Source organism: Engystomops pustulosus, chromosome 4 (genome assembly GCF_040894005.1).
Source record: "Engystomops pustulosus chromosome 4, aEngPut4.maternal, whole genome shotgun sequence".
In the NCBI taxonomy this organism is placed as follows: domain Eukaryota; kingdom Metazoa; phylum Chordata; class Amphibia; order Anura; family Leptodactylidae; genus Engystomops; species Engystomops pustulosus.
In genome coordinates, this window is record NC_092414.1 from 220,269,460 (window position 1) to 220,291,539 (window position 22,080).

Below are 22,080 nucleotides of genomic sequence, written 5' to 3' on the forward strand. Positions count from 1 at the left end.
TATAAGCTTTACCCCTTCTTATTGGTAAAGTTTGTAGCAAATAAATCACTTTGGGCATTATAAAAGTCTTCAGGTTTTTTCTGCCCATCCAAGAGACATATGGTAGAGCTAGGGAATTTAATGTAGTGGTAATTTGGGTTAAAAGGGGGAGATAATTTTCTTTGTATAGCCAAGAATTTTTCTTGGTTAAGAAAATTCCTAGATATTTCAGTTTAGTTGGTTGCCAGGTGAATGGAAATTTCTTTTTAAGATCTACAATTGTATTTTGTGGGCAGGATATAATTAGGGCCTCTGATTTAGAAAGGTTGACTTATTTTCAGGCCTCTTATGTGAGGATGTTGTCTTATGGCTTGGATCAGGGTCTCCATCACCATGATAAATAGGGTAGGGGAAAGGGGGCATCCCTGTCTCGTGCCATTTGAAATTTTGAAGGGCTTGGACATTGTACCGTTGACTTTGATGGTTGAGCTTGGGTTAGTATATAAGGTCATTATAGCTGTTATGAACTGTGATGGTATTCCAAAGGAAGCGAGTGTGGCCTTTAAATACGCCCAATCAACCCGGTAAAACGCCTTTTCTGCATCCGTGTTAAGCAGTACTAATGGTGATTGCTTGGTTTGAGCGTAGTGAATGGCGTGTACGATTTTGGTAGAGTTGTTATTACCCTCTCTACCTGGGACAAACCCACCTGTTCTGGGTTATTAAGGTAGGTAAGTATGGATTGATTCGCCGGGCAAGGATCTTGGCCCATATTTTAATATCTATGTTTAATAACGAAATGGGCCTGTAACTTCCGCATAGTTCGGGATTATTCCCCGGTTTGGGCAAGACTGTAACCATAGCTATCAGTGCTTGTGGTGGTAGTGATTCACCCGACAGTAATGAGTTACGCCAGGCTGTTAAGTGCGGTAGTAGCTCTTCCAAGAACTTTTTATAATATCCCGCTGGCAACCCATCAGGACCTAGGCTTTTACCCATAGGCAGGAATTTTAGAATATCTGCAACTTCTTCAATTTTATGGGGGTGAGGAGTTTTGTCTGGGCTTGGTTGTCTAGGGTGGGTAATGCTAGTGTATTTAAAAATTCTTCTGTGCATTTCTTGATGTCTATTGTAGTGTCCTTATCTTTGTTCGTAATATTGTATAAATCTTGATAGAAGGCACGAAAGGCTTCTGCTATTTTAGCTGTTTTGGTAAATTTGTCTCCTTTGGAAGTGGTTATGGAAGTGACAAAAGTGTCTTCCCTTTCTTTTTTCACTAGGTATGACATTTGTTTATTACCTTTGTCTCTGTGTGCATAATGTTTCAACTTGGCGTATTGGAATAGTTTCGCTGCTTTGACATTGAGGTGGTCTAGGAGTTCTTTTCTTAAGCTAGTTAGTTGATTTATATAGGCTAGGCATTTTGAGCGTTTATGGAGTAATTCCAGAGCCAATATTCTGTGTTGTAAGTCATTAAGCTTAGCCATCTTTTGTTTTTTAATCCGAGCTGCTAGTTCTCTTAATTCACCTCCTATCACCCCTTTATGTGTTTCCCATGTAATGGTATGTGAAGTGTCCGAAGGTTTGTTTACTATAAAGAACGTATTGATTCTTTTTGAGAGCCTGGCCACTGTTTCTGGGGAATCTAAGAGTGTCTCGTTAAGTCGCCAGTCTGTTTTCTTACCGGGTAGGTCGTGAATATGTAGGTTCACCTACACTGGAGCATGGTCAGAAAGTGTAAGTGTGCCTATATCTGCAGATTTAATACAATCAATGTGGGAAGAAGAACAAAAGATATAGTCCAGTCGTTTTAATTTCTATGTACTGCAGAGTAATGTGAGTAGTCTCTATTATTTGGATGGAGTATCCTCCAGACATCTGCTACTTCTAAACCTTTTAATGATTTAAGAGCAGATTTGAGTGTCCTCCGGGACTGTGAGGATGTTCCTGTGGAGCAATCTAGGTGAGGTTGCAGTGCTAGGTTGATGTCCCCTCCTATAATTTTTACCTCTTCAGCTAGGTCGTTGACTTTGTCCAGTATTTCTCGAAGCCAAGTCGTTTGCGTTTCTTGGACAAAACATATGTCCGATCAGGAATTTCGCAAAAGTGTGAGTATTTGTCTTCTTTTCCTGGGTGTGTTAATACCTCTTACATTTTTAGTCGTTACTTTGACAGAAGTCATCAGACTGGTGGGACGAGAAACACTGTCTGGTCAGATGGTCTGTGAACAGCATGTGTACTAAAATCAAAAACAAGCAAAAACAAGTAATAGAACTTCAAAAGCAAACTGGCATTCAATATAACAAGAATTTTTTTATTTTTTTTTAAATGGGTAAGCAAAGTGGTGGATGTCAGGAGTAAGATCCACCAGATAGGATCCATACTACAATTGGGGCCCGATCCTCTATCTGTTTTAGTAATAGAAGTCGTATTGCTTAAACATTTAATACGAGATCAGGGGCAGTATGTGGGAGAGAAAGGTGGCTTCTGCAGTGTATTGATAGAGATCTATATCCCAATACTAGTGTACTAGGATATTTGGTATTTTTGTGGTTGCTGTTGTTTAATAGCAATGATCTAGTTAGGCAACCTTAACAAAAGCCTGTATATTATATAGTAGAGGGTAGGGGGAAATAGAACAGAAATACTCAGGTGGCACATATATAGAGATTAAGGATACATGCGTGTAATATTCGTTCTTCCAAACCAGTTAGTAGATTAAGGCTCTACACAGTTCGATGTAGTTGTGTTCTTCTTCTCTTCATTTGCCCGTTCTGGCTCTAGGCGGCTTGCTCTTCATTACCATCGACCACTTCTCAATAACTGGTAAGGGGGGAAGGTCCATGTGTTGCTCTGAAACCAGGAGCCATTAAGAGATGTCCATGGGTTGGATATCTAAGATGTCCCATGCTCTCTGAAGATCCGCAGGAGTTTTTATGGTGCATCTTTTGCCTTTATAGGCAAAGCCTAATCCAAAGGGGAATAGCCATTTGAATAGGATTTTCTGGCTTTTCAAATAGTCTGTCAGTGGGCGTAGCAGTCTCCTCTTGTATAAAGTGGAGGGGGCTAGATCTTGAAATAAAGCAATTTTAGAGTCTTCTAACTCAATTTCTTTTGCCCCTCTTGCGGCTCTTAGGATATCTGCAGTATCCCTGTAACTCAGGAGGCCACATATTACATCTCTGGGAGGCTCATCAGGTTTCGGTGGCTGTCTGAGAGATCTGTGTATTCTTTCTATAGTAATCTTCTGAGCTCTGTCTTCAGATAGCAGGTTAGTGAATATCTTAATGGCTGCCTCCGGTAGCTGATCATGTGTTACTGTCTCTGGCAGCCCTTTGATACGAACATTTCTCCTCCTGCTCCTGTTCTCTTTGCCCTCTATTTGTAATAACGCCCTATTTAGGCCGTCTGCTTGCGTGGAAATAATGTGTGCAAGCGCAGAGTTAAAATCCACAATGACGGCTTGGTTATTTTCTAATGCTTCTACTCGCCTTCCTACTGTTCTCACGTCTTCCCTGATGGCTGTGAGCTCCTGTAGAACTGGGGCTAGTGCCTGTTTCAGGACTCTCTGTGACACTGACTTGGATAGCGGTGTTGCGTCAGTTTGATCCGCCGCGGTCTCTACCTCTGCTTAGGAGTCGGCGTCTGAATCGTCCTGGCAGTCAGACTCGATGGGAATGCCTGGCGCCATCTTGTGTGGGCGAGCTGATGGCGTGGTGAGTTTTTTTCTTAGATATTTCTCTAAGTCCCCCTGATTTCTCTTGCTTCTAGGGGTGTCCAGTTGATCGGGGACCTTTTCTTTGTTAGGTTTCCCCATTTTAAGCTCTCTGGAGTCGCAATATAGCTGTGAAGCAAGATAGCTTAGCAGGAGCTCTCGTCTAAGCTTCCAGCTCGCAGCGTGGTCAGGCTCCGCCCCCTAGGTTTACCATTTTTAAGAGGAATGAGGTAGAGGTCTCTGTACTTTCAAGAGAGCTGAAGTCTATTAAATGGAAATTTGGGCACTGTCTACCATGAATTGACCAATGCTTCAAATTTTTGTGACCTATTGTGGTCTACAAGTATATGCTGCACACCCTGGCACCTGCGTGCACCAAAGGAAGTTGTTGCACCACCTGCAGCACCATGCCAATGTCCTGTCCCTTGATTTCTGCTTTCCTCCTTTTAAAACACCAGCAGCTTTTCATACTGCACTTAGGATCTTATGAGTATATAAATGCAGTTAAGACTGATAATGCATTGTAGATATATTCAGATGTATTACCATATATAATCGTGTATAAGCAAAAAATGTGCTGAAAAATGTCCCCTTGGTTCATACACGAGTCAATACACGAGTCAATGGACTTAAAAAATAATAAACTTATATACTCACCCTCCAGTGGCCCCATTGCGCAGCGCTGCTCCCCAGTTGCGATTGCAGCTCCTCTTCTGGCTTCCCAGCTCCTCTTCTTGCTTCCACGCCCGTCTTCGGTCTTCTGTAACATCGTGCATGTTTTTCTCCCGGGCGGCCCTTAGTATGATCAGCTATGCCCAAACTGATAATGGCTGAAAGCTGGTTAATTTGGCTGCTCAAAACTAAATCAACCAGCGAGTCTGAGTTTTACCAAATGCTGAACACGAAGCCAGACCGTGTAGCTGAAGTTCAGCTTTGGGTTCCGGGATCCATACTCGCAAAGTTTGACAATGACCCAGACTTTGCAATTCTTCTCTGCTCATCACTATTGATTACCAGAAGTGTGCTGTCTAAAACAAACCCTCTCTTTGTTTTCCAGAGTTTGTTTGTTTTCCAGATTTTTTATATTTATGATCTAGAAATTAGATATTCAATATCAATAATATTCAAAACCGAATGTTTACTCAAGACTTGGAATCTGAAATTCCTATTTTTTTATGCTGAGCACCAGGCAGATAAAAGATATTGCAGTGGAGAGAGGGACATTTGTTCTTGGCTTTCTCCTACCAATATTTTTTTTGCTTGTAAATAAGAACATTGCCAATCTATTTAGGCTTTTATGCAAATTATATCCTTAATAATAGCAATAATAGTTTAAGATACAGCACAATATATTGTTGCCTTCCTTTTTATAGTTCCTGGGTTCAAAACAGGGACATATTATAGAATATTACGAGGCTTCACAGGAGCAAAATAAGATTAGCAGATTGCGAAAAAATTCCATCGATTTTTAGAGAAGTCTCCAGTCCATAAACTAGGGACTATAATCTCACGTAAGATGTTGAAATTTTAAAGGAAAGTGTTAAGGTTTCAAAAGCCATTTGCAAACTTTTTGTGCAGGAAAACCCCATTTGTGTTTGTTCTTTTTTTTTTAACTATTTTTTTTTACTATTATTGAAAACTACAGTTTATACCATTAAACTAAAAACCCTCGTAGAGCTACAGCAACAGAATTTGTAACTTGTAAAAATTTGTAAAACTTGTTTAACATAGAATGGCGATAATGGGTTTGTTGCTTCTAAGTATATTTCCTTCCGGTCTACCTAAGTTTATTATGTTTGTACTTAAGAAGCGTCTCGTGAAAGGCTTTTTTAATGTCCTTATTCCTCAGACTGTATATAATGGGGTTAATCAGTGGGGTAAACACAGTAAACAGGAGGGACAGGATTTTACTGATGGTTGATGATTGTCCCTTTGTTGGAACAACATAAACACTGAATATGGTCCAGTAGAATATGGAGACCACGATGAGGTGGGAGCTACAGGTGGAGAAGGCCTTCTGTCTACTGATATTGGAGGGGATCCTTAAGATGGTGATAGTGATATAAACATAACATTTTATAATTATTATAGTCGGAATAATGACCACAGGAAGACTTTGTATGTACATAATGATCTGGATGAAGAAGGTGTCAGAACAAGCTATTTCCTGTAAGGGCATAAGATCACAGAAGAAATGGTTAATAGTATTTAGGCCGCAAAATCTCATTGTCGAAGTTGTTATATTGTCAATAAATGCAAAGAAAATACTGAATAACCAACACATCGCAGTCATTTTCATACAATATGTACTTGTCATTATAGAAGTATAACGGAGGGGGTTACAGATGGCCACATATCTGTCATAGGACATCACCGTGAGGAGGAAACATTCAAATACTTCCGAGACACAGAAGAAATAAAACTGCGTCATACACCCGACATAAGTAATGGTCCCCCCATTATTCAGTAAGATGGGGAGTAACTTGGGGACAATATTTGTGGTTAATAAGATGTCACTGATGGACAGTTGTGAGATGAAGAAGTACATGGGAGTGTGGAGGCTCCGGCTGGTGGCCACCAGGGCGATGATCAGAAGGTTCCCACATATTGTCCCACCAAATACAAGAAGAAAAAGGAGGAATAGAAAATTTCTTAGAACTTGACTTCCTTGAAATCCTGATAGGAAAAACTCTTTCACCACAGTCTGATTTGTCTGCAACTGAAATAAGAAAGTAAAGAAGTCGGTGAATAATGAGGAGCTCAATAATTATGGCAAGGACGTTACTGAAGAGTGAAGTATTCCGGTAACGCAGGATGTTCTCTACCATAATTAACCTTAAAATACTTCTCTGATTTTTCAAATTTGTAGTACTTTAAAAAAAGAAAGTCAAGACATATTATTTTGGTTTAGTTAAAAAAATCTATAAAAAGAAATTACAATGTAAATCTCTAAAGATCTTAGATACCATATATACTCAAGTATAAGCCTAGTTTTTCAGCACAAAATTTGTGTTCAAAAACCCTAACTCGGTTTATTCTCGAGTCAAATAAAAAAAATAAGTCAAAACTCACCTTTCTGAGGTCACCTGTAGGTCCTCTTCTGTCTCCGATGCTCCGGTGCCACCTCGTGTCCTTCAGATCCTCTTTGGATTCTTCGGATCCTCTGGCTGGGCAGGCTGTATACTACAGGGGTTGGGCAGGCTGTATACTACAGGGGCTGGGCAGGATATATGCTACAGGGGCTGGGCAGGATATATGCTACAGGGGCTGGGCAGGATATATGCTACAGGGTCTGGCAGACTATATAGTACAGGGGGTTGGAAGACTATATATTGGGAGGCTGTGACCAATGCATTGCCCACCCTCGGCTTATACTCGAGTCAGTAGGTCTTCTCAGTTTTTTGTGTTGAAATTAGGGGTCTTTGCTTATACTCGGGTCGGCTTATACTTGAGTATATAAGGTATATGGTCCAGGTGTTTTAAAAGATGTCTTTTTACAAACCTGGTACATTGCACTACAGCGCAGATTAGACAGACATTCGCATTCAGCGGGGGTGGAGGGTTGTGAGTATTTATCTACAGACAAAATGTACAACTTACCATAAACCACACTGACGTCTACGACAGTCAATAACTCTCTTGTGAAATATATGCTAATTTAATTATCATTTAGCTGCACAGGCTGTTTCTCCCCTCCGTCTGCCTGCTGTAATCTCGCACAGTGTAACAACTTGTGAAGCTTCATCATAGAGGGTACTGCCCCCAGAGCACTTCTGTCTTGTTAGTGTAGTTTTAAAATTGGATTTTAGAAGGGAGGAGGCCATGGATAAAAAATATAAGAAGATACCACAGTCCCGGTGCCAGGATCTATGGTGCCTGGGTCTATGGTGCCTGGATCTATGAGTAATGTCCCTGCTTTATCAGGATGGATTCTAATGGGAGATTTTCTTTAACACTATTCATTTATTTTAAGAAAACTGTGGGTCAGTTGAAAATCTCTAAAAATAAATGGCTATAAACGCTTTAACACTACACAGATCCTTTATACTTATCCTTTAAATATGGCAAATAGTGCTACCACCAATCATCAATTATTAAGTTGTAAACTCCCCCAAACTACACACCCAATGTACCCACAGCACTCCAGCAATAAAGAAGTATGTGACTGGGGGTAACGTTTTTTGGCTTTACTAGGGCTAGAAGGTTACAAAATAATAAAAAAAAACAGTCATGAAAAATTATTTTGAAATTTCAATACGTTTGGGCTCTTTGTAGAAAACTTCTTCTCCCTTCTGGATGGGGCCATAAGGCCATAAGGAGGGCACTTCAATGTATATATAAATGATAACTAAATATTACATCATATATATTTTAAGTGTAAAAATAAAAAGCTTAAAAGATGAGACCAAAAACAAAACAAATGATGTCCTTAATACCCATGAAATATATATATATATTTAAAAAGAATAAAAAAAATAAGATTTCGGGTACCTGAATCGCCGGTGATAACCCTATAAATGAATGATTATGTGATGCCTGGGCACTATAGTTAATGCTGACATAAAGAGGATACTTGAATTATGAGGAACATTTATAACAAACTTGAGGTCACAGGTTAGTGCTAATGCTGTATATGAGTCTGTTAGATCGCAGATTGGTGCTAATGCTGTATATGAGTCTGTTAGATCGCAGATTGGTGCTAATGCTGTATATGAGTCTGTTCGATCACAGATTGGTGCTGATGCTGTATATGAGTCGGTTAGGTCACAGATTGGTGCTAATGCTGTATGTGAGTCTGTTAGATCGCAGATTGGTGCTAATGCTGTATATGAGTCTGTTAGATCGCAGATTGGTGCTAATGCTGTATATGAGTCTGTTAGATCGCAGATTGGTGCTAATGCTGTATATGAGTCTGTTCGATCACAGATTGGTGCTGATGCTGTATATGAGTCGGTTAGGTCACAGATTGGTGCTAATGCTGTATATGAGTCTGTTAGATCACAGATTGGTGCTGATGCTGTATATGAGTCGGTTAGGTCTCTAGCACATATTACCAAAAAAAAAATATTACAATTATTTCCTTTGTAAAAATGATATACAATGCATTTACCAAAAGTTGATAACTAAAGTGAAAGGTGACTACAAGATCCAACTACGTGACATCTGGTGGCACCCATCTCCTCGTCTAATATAGAAATAATCACAATATTCAGTATTACCGGCTCAAATACAATGAACAGGACTTTTATTTTATTAAGAATAAGTTTAAATTTCTTGCTACACAAAGTGTCTCCCTTCATGATGTGAGCAATGAGACAGCAGATTCCAGAAACCCAGAGAGGAACTTCCTATAAGCCAGACCACCCACCACAGTGACGCCTATGAAGATGTCTGTGCTTGGACTTACATCAGATATTTCCATGTTTTTGTAAACAATGAATCTGTATTCATCGAATTTCTCCTTCTGATGACTCCAAGTGTGTGAGATGATGAGGGGTCTCCAGATGTGGAAACATTTCATAGAACAAGAGCACCTCTATATATACAGCGGATGACTAGAGGTGAGCTGTGGAGATTTGTCTCTCCTGTGCCTCCCTCCACTGAGACCATGAGGGAAAATAGATCTGCAGGAAATTTTCTGATGGTACACAAGATCCCAAGTCTTATTCCTTAAAAAAATAAAGTCCATATTTGTATAAATACACAAAATATAACCCTTTCCATGCCAATTTCCTCAGAGATGCACCTCTGTAGCAAAGGATGTTGTCAGGCTCAGAGGTAGAGGATCCTCTGAACCACCGCGGACGATGACACAAGCCAACACCTGTGACGGGAGTCTAAGTGGCACCTGGCTTTTACCAGAGCCCAAAGCAATACAGGATGGTCTTGCTGCGACAGGGTACCATCAGGTTATTCCATAGGCGTGACTTGTCCGAGGTGGCAGGCAAGGTTGAGGTACGGGAACGGCAGGCAATCTCGTAGTCGGGGACAGGCAGCGGGTTAGGATGAGCAGCACAGGTACATAGGCCCTGCCTGGTGTAGAATAAATTCTGCACAGTCGGCTGCCCCCATACATCAAGAGGTGGAAGCCACTACATTAACCCAGTGGGCAGGTAAGGAGATGTAATGTCCCTGCCCATGATTGATTACTTGTCTACATGTCAGTTATGAGGTTCACCTTAAGATTAATGGTATTGAAAACCTTCTTTTGTTTACAACCTGCTGAAAAAAGTAAAGAGGCTGGGAATTACATAAGTCACTTTGAGAAGATCCTTAAAGCTGTCCAATTGACCGAACTATCAACACCCTGGGTCTAGGACATCATCATCACCCTTTGCATCTTCTATCTCTAGCGCCATACCACTGTCCTCTTTTTCAGTCGGCACATTGCAGAAAGCCAAAGAAGTGGATTTCATGATCAATTGAAATATATTGTGATGGTTTGCTGTAGACACCCTCAACTTCCAACACAAGTTCTTGGGAATTGCAACTCTATGGGGAACTTTTACTAGCCCGGTGCGGAGGAGTTCCTGAAAGTGCATTGTCGGACAACAATCCACTGTGCTGCGATTCATTAAGATCATGCGCACGATTTCCTGAATTTGTCGCTTCCCTGATCAGGTCTGCAGGAATTCACCATCTTCTTCTCAGTGTATGTAAGTGTATGGCTCGCGACACAATTTTTAAGTTAAATCCTGCGGTTTATCTGAATGCTTCTGAACATCCGACGGCCTACCCCCGATTTGTGTTGCATGAAAGCTGGCACAATTTCAACTAAATCCGAACTCATGTGACACAATCGCCTGCTAAATACCTGTCCCAGAAGGCGCAATCCCCGAAAAAGTTGAAAAACCCAATGCGGCCGTGGGACCCGTAGTAACCCAACACAGTCGGTTGGATTGCCATGTATTCCCAACTAGGAGAGGTATCATAGAGCATTAATAACTGCCCCATGACTTGTGGCTAAGATAGGTTTACTGTTTTTAAGAGAGCTTAAGTGTAACAAATGGAAGTTTGGGCACTGTCTAAAATGAAATGACCAAAGGAAGTTGTAGCACCACCTGCAGAAGTTATAACCATATTAAGCGACACAAGTCAGAATCCAAAAAATGGGGCTGAGCCTTAAGCTACAAACTGGCTGCGTAATTAAGGAGTTAAGGATGCCTGTTCACAACATGCTCAGATTGTTGACGCTGTAACCGTGCTTTATGGCCTTGCAGCACCACGTGCAAATGACAAGTGTTATGTAAAAAAAATGGCACACTGTGAACATGCTCTTGGCTGACCTTTGTTTGCTGTGTTGCGCGTTGAGGTGGGCAGTAGCAGGAAACATCAAGGTTATGGGATGTCCACAGCATCTTTTCATCATTTTTTATCTTCTACCCACTACATGGAGCTTCCTTATTATACTTTGCCCAAACTATCAGTGCCTTGGGTCTAGGACATCATCATCACCCTTTGCAGCTTCTATCTCCGGCGTCATACCACTGTCCGCTTTTTCAGTCAGCACATTGCAGAAAAGCCACAGCAGTTGGGTTTCATGATCAATTTAAATATATTTTCTATAGACACCCTCAACTTTCAACACAAGTTCTTGGGAAGTGCAACTTTATGCCTGCAACTGAGACACAGTCGGGTGGATGGCCATGGATTCCCAACTAGGAGAGGTATCATAGAGCATTAATAACTGCCCCATGACTTGTGGCTAAGATAGGTTTACTGTTTTTAAGAGGAATGAGGTAGAGGGCTCTGCTCTTTCAACAGAGCTGAAGTGTAACAAATGGAGGTTTGGGCACTGTCTACCATGTAATAGACCAATGCTTAAACTTTGTGTGACCTATTTTGGTCTACAAGTATATGCTGCACACCCTGGCACCTGCTTGCACCAAAGAAAGTTGTATCACCACCTGCAGCACCACGGCAATGTCCTGTCACTGGAATTCTGCTTTCCTCCTTTTAAAACACCAGCAGTTCTTCACACTGCACTTAGGATCTTATGAGTATATAAATGCAGTTAAGACTGACAATGCATTGTAGGAATATTCAGATGTATTAAGTTATCTTATTAAAACATGTTCTACAGACTGCCCTGAAAAGGGCAATTATTTACATCAGTCCTTCACAGCCCTCTTTCCTGCACTCAAAAGGGCAATTATTAATTATTGCACCTAACTCTTTTTTTTTCTGTCCCTATCTCTACCTCAGCCTTTCCCTCTCTGTCTCCTCTCTGAAATAGCATGCGGACATGTGAACCTCCCTTTTAAACAGCAGGGTCTAATGTCTCCCATGGTCAATCCCAGCATGCCCATACTGATAATGGCTGAAAGCTGGTTAATTTGGCTGCTCAAAACTAAATCAACCAGCGAGTCTGAGTTTTACCAAATGCTGAACCCGAAGCCAGACTGTGATGCTGAAGTTCATCTTCGGGTTCCGGGATCCAAACTCGCAAAGTTTGACACTGACCCAGACATTGCAATTCTGGTCTGCTCATCACTATTGATTACTAAAAAAAACAAACCCTCTCTTTGTTTTCCAGATTTTTTTATATTAATGACCTAGAAATAAGATATTCAAGATCACTAATATTCAAAACAGGATGTTTACTCAAGACTTGGAATCTGCAACTCCTATTGTTTTTATGCTAAGCACCAGTCAGATTATAGATATTGCAGTGGCAAGAGGGACATTGCCACCTTATCTGTCCCTAGTTGAAAGAAAGTGTTTTTTCTTGGTTTTCTCCTACCAAAATTTTTTGCTTGTAAAGAACATTGCTAATCTATTGAGGCTTTTATGCAAATGAGATCCTTCCTGCAATAATAGTTTAAGTTATAGCACAAAATACTGTTGCCTTCTTTTTTATAGTTCCCTGGTTCAAAACAGAGACATATTCTAAAATATTACGAGGCTTCACAGATTAGCAGAATGGGGGAGCCTTTTAGAGAAGTCTCCAGTCCAGAAACTAGGGACTATAGACTCACGTAAGATGGTGGAATTTTAAAGGAAAATGGTAAGATTTCAAAAGCCAGTTGCAAACTTTTTTTTTTGTGCAGGAAAACCCCATTTGTGTTTGTTCTTTTTTTTTAATCATTATTGAAAGCTACAGTTTATACCATAAAATACAAACCCTCGTAGAACTACAGCAACAGAATTTGTAACTTGCAAAAACTTGTAAAAACTTGTTTATTCCCAACATAGAATGGCGATAATGGGTTTGTTGCTTCTAAGTATATTACCTTCAGGTCTAACTAAGTTTATTATGTTTGTACTTAAGAAGCGTCTCGTGAAAGGCTTTTTTAACGTCCTTATTCCTCAGACTGTATATAATGGGGTTAATCAGTGGAGTAAACACAGTAAACAGGAGGGACAGGATTTTACTGATGGTTGATGATTGTCCTTTTGTTGGGACAACATAAACACTGAATATGGACCAGTAGAATATGGAGACCACGATGAGGTGGGAGCTACAGGTGGAGAAGGCTTTGTGTCTACTGATATTGGAGGGGATCCTTAAGATGGTGATAGTGATATAAACATAACATTTTATAATTATTATAGTTGGAATAATGACCACAGGAAGACTTTGTATGTACGTAATTATCTGGATGAAGAAGGTGTCAGAACAAGCTATTTCCTGTAAGGGCATAAGATCACAGAAGAAATGGTTAATAGTATTTAGGCCGCAAAATCTCATTGTCGATGTTGTAATATTGTCAATAAATGCAAAGAAAATACTGAATAACCAACACATCGCAGTCATTTTCATACTATATGTACTTGTCATTATAGACGTATAACGGAGAGGGTTACAGATGGCCACATATCTGTCATAGGACATCACCGTGAGGAGGAAACACTCAAATATATCTAAGGCACAGAAGAAATAAAACTGCATCATACATCCGACATAAGTAATGGTCCCCCCATTATTCAGTAAGATGGGGAGTAACTTGGGGACAATATTTGTGGTTAATAAGATGTCACTGATGGACAGTTGTGAGATGAAGAAGTACATGGGAGTGTGGAGGCTCCGGCTGGTGGCCACCAGAGTGATGATCAGGAGGTTCCCACATATTGTCCCACCAAATACAAGAAGAAAAAGGAGGAATAGAACATTTCTTAGAAGTTGACTTCCTTGAAATCCTGATAGGAAAAACTCTTTGACCACAGTCTGATTTGTCTGCAACTCAAATAAGAAAGAAGTCGGTGAATAATGAGGAGCTCAATAATTATGGCTCGGACGTTACTGAAGAGTGAAAGACTTCACATACATCGGAGGAAATGATAAAACTAGAAGTATTCAGGAAACGCAGGATGTTCTCTACCATAATTAACCTTAAAATACTCCCCAATTACAGATTTTTTAGTTATTAATACCTTAAAAAAAAGACAGATTTTTTTGAAATCTGTAATTTCAGCCCAATTATGTTTCAGGTGTTTTAAAAGATGCATGTAATTTTATAAACCTGGCACATTGGACTACAGCACAGATAAGACAGACATCCGCATTCTGTCGGGGTTGGGGGTTGTATTTGTCTACAGAAAAATGTACACTTTACCATGAACCACATTGAAGTCTACGACAGTCCATATCTCTCTTGTTAAATATATGCTAATTTACTTTCTTTATTTTTTTATAATCTAATCATTTAGCTGCACAGGCTGCTACACTGTGAAAAAGCACATTTTTCTCCGGCCCCCTCGGTATTTCACCCGAGCTTCAGAAAGGAGGGTAATGCCCCGAGAGAAGTTTTGGCTTGTTTTTCGTAGTTTTAACAGTTCATTTTGGAATGAAGAAGGCCATGGATAACAAATATAAGAAGATACCACAGCCCCGGTGCCCGGATCTATGAGTGATGTCCCTGGTTTATCAGGATGGATTTTGATGGGAGATTTTCTTTAACATTATTCATTTTAAGAAAACTGTGGGTCAGTGGAAAATCTCTAAAAATAATTGGCTATAATTGCTTTACAACACTCCAGAGAGGAAATTTATACTTTAATTAGGCCAAATAGTTCTACCTCCAATTATCAATTATTAAGTGGTACAACTCCCCCAAAATACACACCCAATGTACCCACAGCACTCCAGCCATAAAGAAGTATGTGACTCATAATAAATCTCCGGGGGTAACATTTTTGGCTTTACTAGGGCTAGAAGGTTACAAATTTTACAGTTTACTGTTACAGGTTACAGTTTTTTAATTTTGAAATTTCAATACATTTGGGCTCTTTGTAGAAAACTTTGCTTCCCTTCTGGATGGGGCCATGAGGAGGGCACTACAATGTTTGTATAGATATATATATTTAACTAAATATTACATTATATATGTGTTCAGGGTAAAAAAAAAGCTTAAAATATGAAACCAAAAACAGAAAAAATGATTTCCTTAATAGATCTGAAATATTCTATTATTCTGAATTTTATATTTATTCATTTATTGCATTAGATCATTTTTACATGAATTCATTTTCAAGCTATAGCTATAGGAACATTTATAACAAACTTGAGGTCAGAGATTGGTGCTGATGTTGTATATGAGTCTGTTAAATTGCAGATTGGTGCTAATGCTGTATATGAGTTGGTTAGGTCTCTAGCACATATGACCAAAAAAAAATGTAACAATTATTTCCTTTGTGAAAATGACATATGATGCATTTACCCAAAGTAGAAAACTAAAGGGAAAGACTACAAGATCCAACTACGTGACATCGGGAGGCGCCCATCTCCTCATCTAATAGGAGAAATAATCACAATACAATGAACAGGACTTTTATTTTATTAAGAATTAGTTTAAATTTCTTGTGTCACAAAGGAGCTTATTTACAAAGGGTTCGCAGACGCACTTTTGTCGGACTTTTCAAAGTTTTTGCGCAACTGTGACAGATATTTAACAGGGAATTGTGTTGCAAGCGATTGGATTGTGGCGTGGCTGCTCTGCTTTGATGCGACAGAAATTGGGGGGGGGGGCATAAGATTTAACTTTCAAATTGTGTCGCAACATGCACCAGGAAGAGGAAGGTGAACTCTGTGGACCTGAGCGGGGAAGCGACACATGCAGGATATTGGGGCACACGATCTTAGTACATTGTGGCACAGTGCATGATCGTCCGATAATGCACTTTCTGTGAACACCTCCGGACAGGTAAGTAAATGTGCCCCAAAGTGTCTCCCTTAATGATGTGAGCAATAAGACAGCAGATTCAAGAAACCCAGAGAGGAACTTCCTATAAGCCAGACCAAAACTCACAGTGACGCCTATGAAGATGTCTGTGCCTGGACTTACATCAGATATTTCCATGTTCTTCTAATAATGGGAAACAATGAATTTGTATTCATCGAATTTCTCCTTCTGATGACTCCACGTGTGTGTGAGATGATGAGGGGTCTCCAGATGCAGAAACATTTCATAGAACAAGAGCACCTCTATATATACAGCGGATGACTAGAGGTGAGCTGTGGAGATTTGTCTCTCCTGTGCCTCCCTCCACTGAGACCATGAAGGAAAATAGATCTGCAGGAAATTTTCTGATGGTACACAAGATCACAAGTCTTATTCCTTAATAATTCCTAATAATTCCTTGTATAAATACACTAAATCTAACCCTTTCCATGCCAAGTTCCTCAGAGATGCCCCTCAGTAGCCAAGGATGTTAGAAGAGGGAGTGAGTCATAATACTAATTTAACCCATCTCTCGCTATCTACTTGACAACTGACAGCCTCCACCTTGCCGGCGTTACCTACACTAAATATGATGAAGAAGGGGAGATAAACATTGTTGTGAACTGAGACAACACCAGGAGCATACATCAAAACAAAATCTCAAACCAGAGAATAATCAAAGTCCAAATCAAGGTCACAACAAGGTGTCATGCACTCCATTTAAACTCGTGTGACTTCCCTCAGGACTTGATAGACACGTCTTTTGCTCTTTAGATTCTCCTTACTCTGCTTTGAATTTGCTGTTATAAACATTTTGCCTGTAACTAGACTACTCTTCTTTCTCAGATTTGGTACTTTGCAGCCATCTTGGTTTTAGCCCAATTTGTCTGACTTCTTCCAGTTGCCTTTCTTGTGTTTTTTTCAGTCTTGCTGTTCTGTGCCCGAACCTACAGTAGGGACCATCGCCCAGTTGTCACCTGTGATTTACTGTAGGTACAGAGGCTGTAGGAAGAACTAGGCTTGTACATTTTTCCTGTCATGACAAAAAGAATATACAGTACATAAAGTATATAAAGTACACATCAATACTACTATCAGCTTTATTCAAATTAAAGTAGACTGCACTTTGACCTTATGACAGAGCTGAACCAATAGGTGCGGTTCTAGGTATCAAGGTGGAGATATGGGTATTTTAAAACACATCATTTTAATTACTGTTCCAGCTGTTTATTGTAGCCTAGGGCTAAAGTACAGTAAATTACCAATTACCAAAGGTCTGTTTATAACAGAGGGTCGTCTGTAAGTCGGGTTTTCTGAAGTAGGGGACGGCTTGTACATGAGTTGTTCACCTTTGTAAAGGTTTTTTATTTACATGTTTAAATGTAATCAACAACAATTCTATTGTAGGGGTTTGACTGCTGTGGATGTCACCAATTTGGGGCTAAATCATAATAATTCATGAAGTAACAGATATATCATGTGCCCTATACCATGTCTTTGAGACTACCAGAAATAACCAATCACATCTCTTTGAGAATGAATTCAGCAGCAGGACACATACTCCACCTGTTGTTGCATAATGAGGGATATCTTGTAATGTGTGGGTGTTCTAGTGTTTGGACACTAATTAATCAGATTGTAATCTCTTAAACTTTTAACATCACAGCTCTTTTCAATTTTTACGTTTCATTTTTTTCTCCCCTTCTTCCAAAATCCGTACCCATTTTATTTTCCCTTTTTCTTGGCTGTATGAGGCTTGTTATCTGCAGGACATCTTGAAGAGAATTTAACTTGCCTTGTCCGACAGTTTTTTGGTAGACAAGGCATGTAAAAAGCCACACATTTTTGTTGATTTTCTGCCATGCACGCCACTTTGGAGCGAGGATGGTGAGAACCAAAATGAAATGAAGTGACTTTTCAATGTTTATGTCCCAATTAATTGTAGTCTAAATTCTGCCTGCACAATTGGATATTTAAAACCAATTTTTATTAAAGTATTTTTAAAACAAATTCTGCGGGGTACATGAGCTTACTGGACAATAACTAAGCTCAGATACAGGCTGGGCTTCATTCACTCCAAGATACAAGAAGATCATGGTTCAAATACCGGGAAGACAACATTCAACTGGTTGGTGTCACAGTCTGTCCCTTTGATTTATTCACTAACACAAGATTCTCATACGAATACTCTTGTCTGGAAGTGTAAATACCCAATAGCTACTACACAAGGGCTAACTGTTCTCAGTCCAAGTGTAAATTTGAACCGAGGAATAGGAGCCCTAAATGTAACCGCTTTGTCAGATTTGACCTGGCGCGTTTCCCCGCTGGGGATTATTCCAGTGGTTCATCAAAGGTAATATATTGACAATAGCAAGGTGTCAACACATATGGGTTCAGCGTGCTATGATGGCCAGCACGCCGTCCACTTGTAGTGCCAACACTTTTGCTATTCAGTGGTAAAGCAGAGCGTTGTGTTGCTCACTAGGCTAATGTTGCCTTTATTCCATCATAGCCAGCTAGCTGACTTCTAGTAAAAGTCTCTCTGATAGTCACAAGCAGACAGCTATCTCACTTAGCTCTAGAGTCCTCATTTCCGCTAGCTGGCTAACCAATCAGGCACACACGCTCACAAGAAAGCACACATCGGCATTTGTTTGGCCGCGTGTGCTCCCGGCGTCTGAGACCATTTAAAGATTAAGCCCCTCCCCGGGGGTGGACGGGGGTGGTCCTAACAGATGGTACACATCACTGGGAACTCCCCTCTGAGCTGAGAGATTCCCGATGCGTCATCACACCTGGGAACCTATCACAACGAGGGGGCATGATCGCTGTGCCACCCCTGCATTTTCTAGGCCCCTCAATACAGTTGCTAGCATAGCGATATGGTTACACAAAGGGCAACTGTCGCGGTTTTCAAAGGTAACACACAGTATCAGTACTGCCTATATTTTGGATGATAATAGTCAAGGTTTACATCTCGAGGGATCCATCCCTACAGATGATTCCACTGGGTGCAGGAATCCTCCTGTACCCGTCCCCGTAACGGGGTATTCTGACATCTAGCAGAAAATTTATGAAGGAAAAATAACACATACAAAAACGTACAAGTATCAGGTTAGAGCGAGCCTAACCAAACCAATGGACACAAACATCCAGCCATGTGTTGACACCTTGCGATTGTCAATATATTACCTTTGATGAACCGCTGGAATAATCTCCAACGGGGAAACGCGTCAGGTCAAATCTGACAAAGTGGTTACATTTAGGGCTCCTATTCCTCGGTTCAAATTTACACTTGGACTGAGAACAGTTAGCCCTTTTGTAGTAGCTATTGGGTATTTACACTTCCAGACAAGAGTATTCGTATGAGAATCTTGTGTTAGTGAATAAATTAAAGGGACAGACTGTGACACCAACCAGTTGAATGTTGTCTTCCCGGTATTTGACACATCTGAGCTTAGTTATTGTCCAGGAAGCTCATGTACCCCGCAGAATTTGTTTTAAAAATACTTTAATAAAAATTGGTTTTAAATGTCCAATTGTGCAGGCAGAATTTAGAGGATGGTGAGAAACAGGGTGGACAATTGGGAGTAATGATGTACGGGCCCCGGTCCACTACATTTACTATAGTCTCCACCAGAGAACCAGCGGTGACTACATCTGAAATTTCCACTAGGAGAAACCTGGTGAATATTTCTACATAGGAATATCTACGGGCTAAATTTCACCTTCATGTCTATCAATTCCACGTAGGCCTATTGCCACAAGTGGGTCTGTTGCGTCTAACTAACATCAAACGTGCTTGTTGGAATGTCCAACCCAAATGCTCAGAGACTGGAACTGAACTGAAATGCTGGGTTCGGACATTCTGAACACATGAAGCAAGTTTGATATCAGTTTCTCACATCAGTCTCACTCGTGGGCAATAGGCCTTAAAGTCCTAATTTCTTATGGAGTGAAACGTGTTCAGTGGAGGCACTGCCCTTATTTTAGCAATAAAAGTTTGTTTTCTTGAGTCAGTGAACTACTAAGAGGGAGTTTAATATCTACACTTTTGCCCATCTCACACAAAAGATTGAATACTTCTATCCAGGTTAATAAGGAATCCTCCAGGATAGGAAAATCCAACATTTTAGCTGTTTGATAATTGTAATGTATATGTTGCTCTACTTTCTACTCAATTTCCAAAATTAAAAAGATGAGTGAATAAAGAATGCGGAGAATTCTATAAAAGTTTTTTTTTTCAATTTTAAATTATTAAATAGTATAGTAATTTTAATTTTTTCTCTGTGATTGATGATGACGTGGGATGTCACATGTTAATGGCCAAGTAAATAATCAGTCAATGGACGCTCAATTTTTTTTTAGATATTGCTTAAGGGATCTCCAGTGTCCTATCTTAAATTATATCAAATTATTATAAAAATCCCAAAGCCAAAGGTTCATCATTTATAGAAATATATAAAAATGTAATTGTTGTATTGCAATTATTATGAAATTATTGTAGAAATGAGAAAGTCCTGAATCAAGAAGTAGATGATGGAAATGTATTAAATATTTTTCAAGATTCAGTCTAAAAATTACATGATGATGATTCAGTCAGGGGCATTAGTAAACGCCGTATTGGCATAGGAAAAGGCACAAACTATGTCCATAATTTGGCTGCATCTATGGCTCATTTGTCAAGTCTAGGGTTAAGCAGAACCGTTCAGGTTCGGCCGAGTTTGGCCTAATGTGTAGGCTTGAAAGTTCTGTTCTGGAGCCAGAATGCTCATGCGTTAAAGTAAAGTAAATCACAGATGTAACATGAGAAAATCAAATCCACCTCTAGGATACATTCCCGAAACACTTAGACGGATTCCTATATCTTTGGTTTAAGATTTGAGTATTGGTGGTTTCCTATTCAATTTTAAGGATGTCCGCAAAAAAAAACCTGAATTTAAATGTCACTTTATTTTTGGTCATTTTTGATCATAATCTTATTGACCAAAACAATAATGATCAACAATAATGTCATTTAGAGCCCTCAGATAAACCCAGAAAAACAGAGCGACAAAAATATGGAGCTAATGGGGCACATCTACTAAGGGTCCGCAGCCTCGAATCCGTCGGGTTTTTTCCCGAATATTTCCGCTTTGCGCTGTATTTCACGGGATTGTGGCGCACGCGATCGATTTTTCACACCGACTTTCACGCGACAGAAATGGGGAGCGTGGCCACCGGACAACCCGAAGGATTCGGAAAAAACGCGGAATTTAAAAAGCCATTTGTGTCGCAAGATCAAGCACTCACATACACCAGAAAAAAGCAGGTAAACTCCGGTGGACCTCAGCGCAGCAGCGGCACCTGGTGAATATTGGCGCACGGACCTTAGTGAATCCTGGCAGAACCCGAATCAGCGTGGGAGAACCCGCCGCTGGATCGCGACTGGACCGGGTAAGTAAATGTGCCCCAGTGTGTTTTCTCGTCGATTTCACCATATTTGGAATATTTTTCCTGCTTCCCAGTACAAGACATGGAAAATAAAATACAGTCACTAGGAAGTAGAATTGGTAAGGAGCAAAATGCAGGAATGAAAACTGTAAAAAGTCCACCGAGGGCAAGGGTTTAACTTGTAGATCTACAAGATGGGGCACATTTACTTACCCAGTCCCTGCACGATCCCCGATGCGGAATGTCCGACGAGGATGACCTCTGCTGCGATTCATGAAGATCTTGCGCCCAATATCCTGCATGTGTCGCTTCCCCCATCAGGTCCCCGGAGTTCACCTTCTTTTCCCTGGTGCATGTAAGTGCTTGGCTTGTGACACAATTTCAAAGTTAAATCCCACGCTTAGTCCGAATCAGTCGGATCACCCACCCCCTTGATTTCTGTCACATGAAAGCCGGTTCTGATGCACCAAAATCCAATCACTTGGACACAATCCTCTTTTAAATGCGGCGCAAAACTGAAATCGTCAGAATATCCGACAAAAGTGTGGCCCCGGGACCCTTAGTAAATGTGCCCCGATGTGTCCATCATTATTGGTGGCTATGTGTACACATCCAGAATTTCTCTTTTTTTAACTTTAACTAAAGATTGTTGACAACTACCAACTAATATTGCATTCTTGATGAGATTAACCCCTTAACAACTTTTCCATTTTTCTTCTTCCTCATACAGCCTATTTTTTCAAATATGATGTGTCACTATAAATGGTTGTAACTTTGGAACGCTTTACTATA

The 22,080-nt window shown here is 40.2% G+C and overlaps 1 protein-coding gene across 1 annotated transcript in view; it reads right to left on the reverse strand.

The window, feature by feature from the left end:
* Window positions 1-5,471: 5,471 nt before the first annotated feature.
* LOC140128669 (olfactory receptor-like protein DTMT) overlaps window positions 5,472-22,080 on the reverse strand; it is a 53,426-nt gene continuing 36,817 nt past the window's right edge. The window contains exon 2 of the mRNA XM_072150368.1: window positions 5,472-6,413. Within this exon, the coding sequence (XP_072006469.1) occupies window positions 5,472-6,413 (942 nt within the window). The remainder of the gene's footprint in view (window positions 6,414-22,080) is intronic.